Source organism: Portunus trituberculatus, chromosome 47 (genome assembly GCF_017591435.1).
Source record: "Portunus trituberculatus isolate SZX2019 chromosome 47, ASM1759143v1, whole genome shotgun sequence".
NCBI lineage: Eukaryota > Metazoa > Arthropoda > Malacostraca > Decapoda > Portunidae > Portunus > Portunus trituberculatus.
The window spans coordinates 19,532,254-19,545,462 of record NC_059301.1 but is presented as its reverse complement, the minus strand read 5'-3'; the positions used below and the strand labels follow the sequence as shown (position 1 = coordinate 19,545,462).

At 38.9% G+C, this 13,209-nt stretch overlaps 1 protein-coding gene across 2 annotated transcripts in view; it reads right to left on the bottom strand.

Moving 5' to 3' along the window:
- Positions 1–4,049: 4,049 nt before the first annotated feature.
- The window catches only part of LOC123520847 (contactin-2-like), a 186,196-nt gene continuing 177,036 nt past the window's right edge, over positions 4,050–13,209 (bottom strand). For both annotated transcript variants that reach the window (XM_045283487.1, XM_045283488.1), the window contains 3 exons: positions 9,872–9,999; positions 6,613–6,781; positions 4,050–4,302 (listed from right to left, as the gene is read on the bottom strand). In XM_045283487.1, coding sequence (XP_045139422.1) covers positions 4,169–4,302; positions 6,613–6,781; positions 9,872–9,999 — 431 coding nt within the window. In that variant the 3' untranslated portion in view covers positions 4,050–4,168. The remainder of the gene's footprint in view (positions 4,303–6,612; positions 6,782–9,871; positions 10,000–13,209) is intronic.

The window sequence follows — 13,209 nt, the reverse complement described above, 5'->3', positions numbered from 1 at the left end:
ATTAGTCTTCTGAACTTGTTAATTGCATGCCCTCCTTTCCTCCCGATGCCTCGCTGCACAAGACTTTCTACTTACTATTTCCATCCCTATTCTGTATCTCTACTTTCCCTCTCCTTTTCTGGTAAATGCTGCGACTAAATCGGTCTTTATTTCTCATCCATACGTATTTGTTAGACAAATGAGGCTTTTCATGTCTTTTTTGCCACAAAACAATATATATATATATATATATATATATATATATATATATATATATATATATATATATATATATATATATATATATATATATATATATATATATATATATATATATATATATATATATATATATATATATATATATATATATATATATATATATGTATATATATATATATATATATATATATATATATATATATATATATATATATATATATATATATATATATATATATATATATATATATATATATATATATATATATATATATATATATATATATATATATATATATATATATATATATATATATATATATATAAACACTTCACCAGTGGTCGTGATGGAGAGTGCATCAACATTAATTTTCCCGTGACAATTCTGGATCATCATGGAATAAACTAATACAATTAAAGTATTTTTCGTGGGGGAGAAATTAAGTATGTATAGTACAAGCCGCCACCACCAGGCGCGCAGCCACGAACATTTGTACCGAGATTAGAAACACCACGACATGCAGCATCATGGGAAGGGAGAGTTTAAGGTTATGAAATTAAAAAATCAATGTGTAATAATGCTATTTTTTTTTAAAGTTAGACTCTCTCTCTCTCTCTCTCTCTCTCTCTCTCTCTCTCTCTCTCTCTCTCACACACACACAGAGATCAGGATTACTCCTCTACTTTTGTACACAGTGTCTAGTCTCAATTGAAGTAATGGTCTGTGTGAGATCTGCTTTTATTGTTTTCTTGATCCACAAGCTGTCGATTATCAAAGTTCTGATAAAAATTCAATGACATAAGATGAGTCCAGTGACGACACATACAAAGTTTTTTTTTTCTTAGTTTACACATTAGTACATGTTGATGAAATTATATATATGACACTGATCTTAATTATAACACGGGCTTTGTAATATCTACGTAACGCAATGTATTAATACTGTATAATAAAACATAGGAGCGTGAATACAATACAGGACACTCTTTGAAAAGTAACATCTATAAAACACTATGATGTCGAAAAGCAAACATGTTATTACAATTATCTCGTTAACTTAAAGGAACCACCATAACACACATCATATAAATAATTCTTTCACTTAGTCCTTAAATAGTTTACATTCCCATCTTTTGCTTCTTTCTTTTATTGTACATCAATGAGTTATCTTTCCTTCACACAAATATTATGTACAAGTCTTCCTGAAATTGCCCTGTTTTTTTGTCCAGTCTCAACACGACCGAGGCTCAAGAAGAGAAAGCAGAGCAAGATTTTCATTTTGACCACAGCTCTTTCCACGGCGATGTGCGGCCTGCCAGGGGACACCGCACTCAACACACGGGAGAGAAACACGTGGCTGTCATGTTTGTTTTCTTTTCACACGTATAAAGGTTTAGGACATTAATTTCCCGCTATCACTCATAGACAGCTGTTACTTATTTATCTGTTTTCATCGCTGATACGCGGCGGTGTTCTCGACAGCATAGGTATTCTTTCTTTGTCTGTATGTGTGCGTCCAAATACATTTAGCGTGGATAGCGTCACTCCTTATCTATTTCACGACTCACTGTTATCCATGTCATGGCTTGTTTTCGTGCATGAAGCCATTGTCTGTTCATTTCAGTCAGTCAACGGCGACACAAAACACACACTATCAGTTTTATCCATATTTGAAATAGAAAAATAGGACCGGCGCTGCGTGACGCGGAAATGAATTGGATCATCATTCATTGGGGAAACTATTGCTGGCCTGCCTCTCCTCCTGCCCTTCCTGTACCGCTCTCCGCCCTGCTCTTCTAATGCTTTACGTACACTTTCATCAAACCTGTGACACATTTCTTTTACATAAAATCCTGGCTAACACAGTTACGGAGTGTCACCAGCATGCAGTCACTACTCTGATGTATGAGGCCAGGCGTCCTGCACCACAGTGGCACACTGTAGTGGCAGAGCGTGGCGGGCGGTGCTGCTCCTTGTCCTTGACGCTGCAACGCCAAGAAGGTGCCCAAGGGAAACTAATATAGGTATAAATAACAAAAAAGTAAACAAATATATCAATAAGTAAACAAACAAAAAAAGAAAAAAACCAAAGACAAAAGTAATGTGACGGTGAATACGTAAAGAAAACATCATGTATGCATATGTATGTAACATCAGTGGTGATAATATATATATATATATATATATATATATATATATATATATATATATATATATATATATATATATATATATATATATATATATATATATATATATATATATATATACACACACACACACACACACACACACACACACACACACACACACACTTGGTTGAGTGTAGATCCACCGAAGCGTAAAACGTAGTGGGTGAAGAAAAGTCGCAGTAAAACCATTTCAGCTTGTTGTGATGTTTCAGGACGCATACAATCCCATTTTCAAACACACTGCAAAACACACTCACTTGTACACGTGTTTTGCAGTGTGTTTGAAAATGGGATTGTATGTGTCCACAAACGTCACAACAACTATGTGAAATAGTTTTACTGCGAATTTCATCATATATATATATATATATATATATATATATATATATATATATATATATATATATATATATATATATATATATATATATATATATATATATATATATATATATATATATATATATATATATATATATATATATATATATATATATATATATATATATATATATATATATATATATATATATATATATCACCACTGATATACATACATATACATATATATATATATATATATATATATATATATATATATATATATATATATATATATATATATATATATATATATATATATATATATATATATATATTATCACCACTGATGTTACATACATATGCATACATGATGTATATATATATATATATATATATATATATATATATATATATATATATATATATATATATATATATATACGCATACACGCAAAACTGGACAGCCAAATTACGATAAGATTAATCGTTACCACTGATCAGACTGAATCGGTCATGCATGAAATCAGTGTCAGGCAACAAAGCAGCGAAAAAAAAGAAAAAGAAAGAAAAAGACTGACTCTTGACGGTGCCTGACACCACCACCATAGGGGTTACTGTGTCAGAGTGACATTCGGCCCTGTCCAATCGGTAGCACACCGTGTCACCTGCACCGCACCCGTCACGCATCACCATCACCGCCCCTCGTGGTGTCCAGCAGTCTCAACAACGCATCAAAATCACACACACGAAAACTTGTAATATCATGAATATTCAGCTTTTCAAGTTCATGGTATTGGTCTTAGTCACTGTAACTCACACAAGGCTGATTCCGACTGTGTGTGTGTGTGTGTGTGTGTGTGTGTGTGTGTGTGTGTGTGTGTGTGTGTGTGTGTGTGTGTGTGTGTGTGTGTGTGTGTGTGTGAGTGTGTGGCTTGGTAATTGGTGTTTAGCTTACCCGACACATAACGAATAAAAAAATAATAATAACAATAATCTTGGATAGAATATAGAATGCTTCGGTAAACTCTCCCTCCTGGAGTCATTGAAATATTCATACTTAAGGGACTTTGGCATCATTTTGTATCTCTGGGATGATGGAAGCGACGCGCTGCCGAGATGTACGAGAGACCTTTAGGGGATATCCAAGTCCGGTCAACTTTAAACAAACTTACTGGCGTGTCCCGCTGCTTTCCTCTTGGCTTTTTTTTTTTCTCTCAAAGAGTTCTAAGGGAAAGTTTGGTATCCCTGCAAGGACAGCTTTGTGAATGAAGATAAAAGACTCTTGTTAGGTGACCAATTCATCGGAAACCAGAAAAAAAGTAGCGGTATACGATTGTGTGTGTATGTGTGTGTGTGTGTGTGTGTGTGTGTGTGTGTGTGTGTGTGTGTGTGTGTGTGTGTGTGTGTGTGTGTGTGTGTGTGTGTGTGTGTGTTTCTCAGAATGCATTTTTTAAGGAGACACAGAAGTGAAGGTGATGATGGAGAACGAAAACATGATGCAAAAAAGGCAAATAAAGAGCAGGGAGTGAGAGGGTAACCCGACACTGCCGTGGTTTTCATGAACAATAGCGGCGGGCTGGTCTCCTGAAAGAAAACGAAACATGACCTTAGTTGTAGGCCCGGGAAGCATCACGCGATCCACAAACAACAAGTCACATGTACACCACACATAAATTCTCTTACACCACAGCAAAATGATACCAAGAAGAAAAATAGTGTCAAAAACACCGTGACATGCGAACCTTTTATTGCGAAGACATCTTAATACTGCGGAGTTATTTTGTGTAGTGGACGTGCAGAAACAGAAAACCAGGGAAAGGCAGAAAATTCCTTGAGTTACCAGCGAGAGGGATAAGCCGGGGGAGATAATGTTACTCTTTCATTACCAAAATGGACAGAACAGCAATGAGTTGGAGTAGAAAGTCTTGTTCAGGGGGAAAAAAAATGTGTGTTGTGGGACAGAGGCGGAGGAGGACAGGGCAGCCACTTAGCAGGTCAGGAGCAGCAGTAACCATAGAAAGGAGGCAGTAAAGAAGCAGGCAAGGCAGTAAGCTGTGGACTAACAACATCACGAAAAAGAAACTAAAGTGACTAGAACATTTTTTTTTCAGCGTTGTGTCTGGAACCTCGACTTAACACCCCACTCTCAACATGTGTCAGCTTGTTATGTCAGCTTGGGGTGTGATCAGCAAAAAGGGTGAGGCTTCCCACGCGAGAGACTCAAGAGGATGGACATGTGCCCGCCTCTCACTCCTTGCCTCTCTTAATTATTCCTCTCCCTTTCACACCACTCCTCCTCTCTCTCTCTCTCTCTCTCTCTTGTTTTCTTAGAACATATCGTGGGTGTTGAAGAAGAGAAAAAATAATCCATCCTCTCTTCTCGTCCTCATCCAGTGGTGTAGCGCAGATATACTGTTCGTTATCTCTTTATCAACCGACTAGAGAAAATGTCAAAAGATAACACAAAAAACTGCTTCTGGAGGACATCATGTAACACGCTCTCAAAGGCCAGCTGTTGTATGATAAAAGTCTCTTGACTCACTACATTCACAGGAACTGGTGTTATATCAATGGACATTATATACTTGGTAGGTTTAACGCTCATGATTAGCGCAATAGGGATTATGTAGACTGAGGAAAAGTACGAGTGTTCATAAATATGTTCGCTTGTATAGAATGGTTATTTCTCAACCTGAAATTAATTACATGAGCGAATACTTAGGAATATCACACGATTTTCTTTTTATTTCTACACAGCTGTTATATCATTGACTAGAGGGTAAGGTAAAATACTTAAGTGTGAAATATATATAAGCTTTTCTTAAAATATAATGAATTTGATTTGCATATAATATCCACATGTTTTGAATTAATTTGCTGACATGTACGTGTCATTAAAACAAGATTATTTAAGTTTTTTGAGAAGAGACGGACAGGGATATTTTAATTCACATCTTAAAAATCATCATGAAACACAAAAACAACCTGGATTATTAAAATGAACATGCGGAATACTAAATCCATAATGAGGAATAAAATAGCATGATTTTTACCCTTCTTCTTAAAAACCTTGATAAAACACGACTAGAACCCCACATTAATAAGCGCAGGGAGACAATGGAATCACCTTAATCTTGGAAACCATAGAGGTGCTATAAGAAGTGATGGCCTCAATGCACGTTCAAACACCCGGGGAATAATCGAGACTATTGTTTAGCTCTCATACAAAATGCAAGGTCAATCAACAGTGAAGGTAAAACTTTGCAGCGAAGCTAATGAACATACGCACGTAATTGCCTGGATCACGGACTAAATCTAAATATACTAATTGCAGATCGTGAAAATGGAATATAAATGCACATCAATACTCGCTAGAAAGCATGTGACAAACACAGGTACATTTAAATAGAAGCGACACACACACACACACACACACACACACACACACACACACACACACAGACTTACACACAGATACACACACACACACACACACACACACACACACACACACACACACACACACACACACACACACACACACACACACACACACACACACACACACACACACACACATCAACAATTAAATCATGGTCTTAACTGACATGGACGAGCAAACGATTTCCAAATAAACACCGATAGAAAAATATAGAAGAAAAAAAAAAAACCTTTCAGAGAGGCAAAGCACAGACGGTCTTTAAATTCATGGATGCGTCCGATAACGAATAAAACAACATGAAGATAGAAAAAAATAAATATCACTACTGAGAAAAAAAATCCCCTGAAATCAGACACAGACACACTCCTACTATAAAACACAAACAATAACATTTACCCTGAAACAGACAGACAGGGTAGACAGACACACATACACACTCTAGCACACCTTACCGGCAATAACGTGAACAGTGACATTCTTGGGCTTAGAGTTGGCGGGCGAGCAGGTGTACTTGCCGGAGTGGCGCGTGTCTGCTACCTGGACCAGTAGCCGAGAGGTGCTCACCACGCCGCGCTCCGTTGACACCACCACCCCTGCACGCGTCCGGTCATAACTCACCAGCTGGGGGGACGCGGGGCGGGATGGGGTTAGTGCATGGACAGTACGGGTTATCATTAGAAAAGAAGGGGTGGGGGTAATATTATGATGGGTCGTGGAGAGAGAGAGAGAGAGAGAGAGAGAGAGAGAGAGAGAGAGAGAGAGAGAGAGAGAGAGAGAGAGAATGTCAGGATGTAACTGAAAATGGAGGGAGGGCGTTAACATATGATAGGCATTACAAAGGCAGATTCTAGATATGTTAAGGAGTAAAAACAGAATGTGAGTCAAAATATAACAGTAATATGATGTCTGAATGTAAAAATGTGATGGATGGTATTAATTGAAAAAAGGCGGAAGCGGGGAAGCAGTGTCTGAATATGGAAAAAGAAAGTTGAAAGAGGAAGAGGAGCGAGTCTAGATGTAAAAGGAAAAGGAGAATGTTAATATGTGACAGGAAATTGATGGATGGACTCACGAAGCGACAGGAAAAGGATCTGACTCAATGACTAAAAGATCAAAGACTTTACAACACTGGGGTCATATGGCGCAGCACGTGAAACAGGAAATTAAGGTCATGGACGTGTGGCAGGAAGGGAACGAATGCGTGTATGTTGGTCTACATGCAGTGGACGTTGATGTAATGGTGGTCAAATGTTGTTGATGTGATGAGCACACGCACACGCACACACACACACACACACACACACACACACACACACACACACACACACACACACACACACACACACCTGAACAATCAATTGGTGTTCGCTGTTAAATATCACACACCAGTCATGGATTACACTACGTATATGTTTTCTGCATTAATACTTTAGCAATGTGTTGAAGTACGTGACATTTGCAACATTCACGAGACAATTCTTCATTTTTGTTTTATTAATGGAAAATGTGACATATGGCCAAGATATGTCCAGGTAAGTGATTATTGATTTGGTCCATCTGGTGTGGGGTGGGTGCAGCAGTCACGGGCAGCAGTCGAGTGCCCTGCTGGAGTCACTGCCAAAATGTTATGTTATGTTATGTGAGATTAGTAACTTTCGGCACTCACACTGGTTAGGTTAACTTAGTAACTTTTGCTCCTCACTTCTACTGTGTCAAGTGTTTTCTCTCAATACAAGTTTGACCTGTGACCTAAGAATTCATCACTTACTAATTTTAAGAAGGAGAAAGCCTGCGCAATGGAAAATTCAGGGAGAAAATGCAAAAGACAGTGGAAGTGAGAATAAAATGTTACTTGACTCCTGACCTCGACTGTGCCTGAGCTGCATATTCTCCTCCTGAAGACACTGCGCCAAAAGACGGCAGCGACTAATGCTTCTCTTATCTTTTTTACGTCCTCTCAGCGAGTCAGTAGTGCATGACCTCGCCCCAACACTGTTAGCAGTGCCACTCTTTAACTTTTATTATGATGAATGTCAGAATAACGAGCGACTGTTGACATTTTTCCATCGTGTACAAAAGGGGAGGGATGGATGGATGGATGGATGAGTGAGGTAGTCGAAAGAAAAGGAACGAAAGAAAGAGCTGAGAAGGAAAGAAAAAATATCACACGTAAGATAGCGGGGGATGGGAATAAGAAAAAGAAGACGAAGGAAAAAAAAATATAATGACTGAGATATTGGAGAAATGAAAAGAGAGAAAACCTAAAGAAAAAAAGAAAGTAAGTAAGAAAGAAGAAGAGAAAAAAAAGAATATCACCTGAGGTCTTGCACAGGAGAGAGAGAGAGAGAGAGAGAGAGAGAGAGAGAGAGAGAGAGAGAGAGAGAGAGAGAGAGAGAGAGAGAGAGAGAGAGAGAGAGAGAGAGAGAGAGAGAGAGAGAGAGAGAGAGAGAAATGTAAAAGGATAAACAGAGGTAAATATCCCGCCCTTTGCAGCACGTACCTCACGCGTGAAGAAGTAAACTAACAAGGTCACGGACAAGGACGGGGAGAAGGACACCAGCAGGCATGTACGTACGTATGTATACCACCAGGCAGAGCAAACAACAGGAACACGCGCTCAGGGACATTTTCGCACGCTCGTAAAACTTCATCTATGTCACCTTGGCACGTAATTACGATAACACGTAATTGCAAGGTCAAAATGCATATAGTAATCAGGGACAGTAAAGATGAGTGACAGACTTGAACGTGTGTGTGTGTGTGTGTGTGTGTGTGTGTGTGTGTGTGTGTGTGTGTGTGTGTGTGTGTGTTAGAGAGTGTGTGTACGTACATAAGCAAGAGTTCCCCCTCCCCCCACACATCAAGTAGCCGTCAACCAGGGAAATTAATGATACCTTTGATGTTAATGAAAGGTGAGAGTTTTGCCTGGGATAACACAAGCGCGGTCCCTGACTAATGACTGTGTAATGACTGCTCTTTGTGCGCTGGAGGTGCTGGTGGTGGTGGTGCTGGTGGTGGTGGAGGTGCCGTGTGGTCGGGGGAAAGGGAAAAGGACTGGCGGAGGACAACTTAAGGCGCCTAAGGGAAGGGAAACGTGTTGAGGATCTGTTGGCTCATTGGTGTGGAATGAAGTGTTGGTGGTGGTGGTGGTAGTGGTGGTGGTGGCGGTGGTGGTGGTGGTACTTGTGGTAGTAGTGGTGTTGGTGGTGGTGGTGATGTCAGAGATTGAGAGAGAGAGAGAGAGAGAGAGAGAGAGAGAGAGAGAGAGAGAGAGAGAGAGAGAGAGAGAGAGAGAGAGAGAGAGAGAGAGAGAGAGAGAGAGAGAGAGAGAGAGAGAGAGAGAGAGAGAGAGAGAGAGAGAGAGAGAGAGAGAGTAAAGTAAATTCCTCCCTCCACACAGGTAAATTTCCTCTGTGATCGCTCCTCCCGCAAGACTTCCCTCTCTTCCTCCTCAGTCTCCACCCTGCCCCCACCCAATAATTTTCCCCATAATAGGTTACGTTAGGCAAGGTCAGAGCAGGGAAATTCATGCCGAGGAAAACTATCCAAGCTATAATCATCATCGAGGAATATTCCTGAGTGGATATATAGATAGATAGATAGAGAGAGATAGATAGATAGATAGATAGATAGATAGATAGAGAGAGAGAGAGAGAAAGAGAGAAAGAGAGATGATGGCTGGCTGGCTGGCTGGCTGGCTGGCTGGCTCACCTTATCATTGTGGTACCAGAATATGAAGGCTGGCGGCTCTGGGCTGTATTTGACGCTGCAGGTGAGAGAGAGGCGGCTCCCGGTGTTGATGTACACGTCTGGCCCGCCCACGATCTCTGTCTCGGGCTCTGGTGCGAGGAGAAATAAGACAAGAGGTAAGGAGTGTCCATAAGATCCAATAAGGTAAGGAGAACTTGCAATAAAACAGGTAAGAATACTTGGAAAAAAAATGATATACAATGTAAGTGACCTGGAAAAAAGGATAAAGAAAATATTTACGTAACATTGTAAATAAAGTGAAGTGCTTACAAATATGCAAAGGTAAAGGTAAATGGAAGAATAACAAGGTAAGTCATGTAATAAAGCGTATGAGAATAAACACAGTAAAGAAAGGCAGTCATTCTTATAATGGTAAACAATACTTACAAAGAAATCTTCAATAAAGAATGATAGAAAAAAAAAAATCAAGGATCACATACGAAGCAAGTATTTTTTTTCTCCTTTAACATTTCATTTCAACATCGATTCCTTAATTTTCTAGATACTAACAAAGAATTCGACCATGTTACCCGTGATCCTATACGTGATTAAAGAATTCTATATAATTTAAGGCAGTCATCTAGCACATCTACCGTATTTCTATTCATTAACCCATTCAATACTTGAAATTTGGATATGATTAAACCATTTTATTTGCATTAGGAAGGGTCCATGGAGATCAGAAGATTAATGGCCAGAGTCTTCACTATTTTAATCCCACACATTAGTTTCTGAAGCTGTATAAAATCAGTAAACAGGAACCAGAATGAATATGGAAACGCGTCATGATACTGAAGGGGTTAAACAAAGTACACAAGGGAAAAAAAAAAATCACTCTTAATGCCGTTTCCCAAAAAGACTAATAGATGATTTAATGAAAGTTGAGAGCTGTTTGTAGCAGTGAATGGGTAAGTAATAACCTCAACACCAAACCATCCATCATGAAGGACGTTTCTAAATTAAATCTGTCGCCACCACCAAATAACTTGCTGACCAAACTTGTACCATCGCGCAGGGCAGGAATGTGGCCGTCACTGGTCTGAGCGGCGCATCTGATACTAACTCACGAATCCATTAGAAAGCGAGAAATTTACCCCCTCAATATCATGACGCGTTTTCATATTCATTCTTCTTACTATTTGACGATTTTACAGCTTCAGAAACTTATGTGGGGACTAAAATAGTGAAGACTGTGGCCATTAATCTTTTTGACCTCCATAGAACCCTTCCTAATGTAAATAAAATCGTCTAATCACACCAACAATTCATTATAAAAATGCGTTTCAGTACTGAAGGGGTTAAGGTAAGTTACAAGAAGCCGTCATGTGTCATGTGTCATGTGTCCGTCCTTACATGAGCACATCTTCAGCCTTCTTCCACATCCTCATTTAATATATCTACTCTTTTATGCACTTACCGTTTTTACTAAGCCTATTTCATTCATATATCACATGATTTGAGAGTCAATTTCTTTGTATATATTTTTCTGATCAAATCTAATAGGTAAATAAACTCTGGGTATCTGGTGCATGTCTCCTTTGTCATATCTGTCCTGTTTACTTAGTCTATTCTATTCATAAACCACATAATTTGACAACTAATTTCTTCGTATGTATATTTTTTTTCATAGAATCTAACATTATCAAGTTTGAGCCAATATCTTTCTTGATCTGATTACTGATTCTGAGTATGCTGTGCATGTCCCCTTTGTTATATCTATTCAATTCATATACCACATACTTTAAGAACCAATATATTTTTATTCTTTTTGAAATAACTATCATCAAGCTTGAACCAGTAATTCCTTGCTCTGACTACTGACCCTGTGCATTATTGTGTCTGTCCCCTTTGTTATATCTATCCTGTTTACTTAATTTCTTCCATTCATATACCACATAATTTGAAAACCAATATATTTTTCTTTTTGAATCTACTATCACCAAGTTTGATCCAATAATCTCTTGCTCTGATTACTGATCCTGTGTATTATTGTGTGTGTCCCCTTTGTTGTATCTGTCGCCCTGTTGTTTATCATTGGTGAAGTGCATCTGCAGTATACAAGTGGAGGAAAGAAAGTTTTATACTCCTGTACCACTCCCCTGTGTATTGTTCCCCGTATGGATCGTGGTGAGGATAAAGGAAGACATTCGTGCGCATTATTACAGGACGTGTCAGGTAACGATGTGCCGGGAATCATGCGAACACATCCAATAATTGTATGTTTCATGGCAGCTCCTGAGGGTTTTTTATGATTAAGAGGCTATCTACGTCACCTCACTCATCATCCTTCAACCAGATGGCCTGCCCACGCACACCTCCGCGCCGCACCTCACACCTCAGGGCTCTTCTTGTCGCTTTACATCTCGCTTTTAGTCTCATCACTTTTTCTTGCTTCTTTTTTTGTGGAATTTTGGCGATCACCTGAAAAGTCTCGGGAAAGCGTTGTGTTCTTAGGTATGAAAAGTGGTGGTAACGTTGTGGTAGTTGTCCTAAAACTGGGGTAGCATGGAGACACCTGAGTCCATTATGAACGTGTATTTAATAGTATCACATGACACAACAGGTATAGCCGAGCAAACGAGAGGTTGGTAGTGAGCGTGTCGCCTGAGGCGGCGGCGAGCGAGAACTATTAAGGGGAAGACGTGACGTCACCTCAAGCCAGCCAAACTGATTCTATAAATAGAATGTTTTACAGAAAACGGAGCACGGGCAATACATAAGGACATACTAACATAACGTGGCCAGCCGTGGTATTTACTCGTGTTCTGCGACGTAAGGCTGACTCACTGGAATAATGTGGATTTTCCGAGGCTTTTTCATTGAATTAGTGGACGTTTCTTAGGGACTACCTGACTAAAACTAATCTACGCTTTTTTCTTCTGAAGACTACCTACCTTGCTAAAGTAATGTAAATTTCTTAAGAATATTTGCAAAGGAATATAAAGGAAAGCCAAACAGCAGCAGACCTATTGGTCCTTTCAAGGGTGTTTGGTAACTACTATCAATAGGGAAGAGAGACAGGACAGTACAGGAGAAGGCTCCTCCCTATCTACCTCTCCCTCCAGCTTTCCCTGGCATAGAAATAATTGGGAAAAGTACCATGCAGCATGGAAACACTAATATGGAATTTCTATAGGAAAGGATGAAAGGAGATTCTGTAATTCACCCTACGATGAACTCTACATGTCTATCTGATAAGAAGACAAAACAACAATAACAACAATATCGTGCTTAATCATTCGGACACGAAGAGAGCTCGCTGGCGGTTAACATTTAAATATTTGTCAATTTTACTTTTG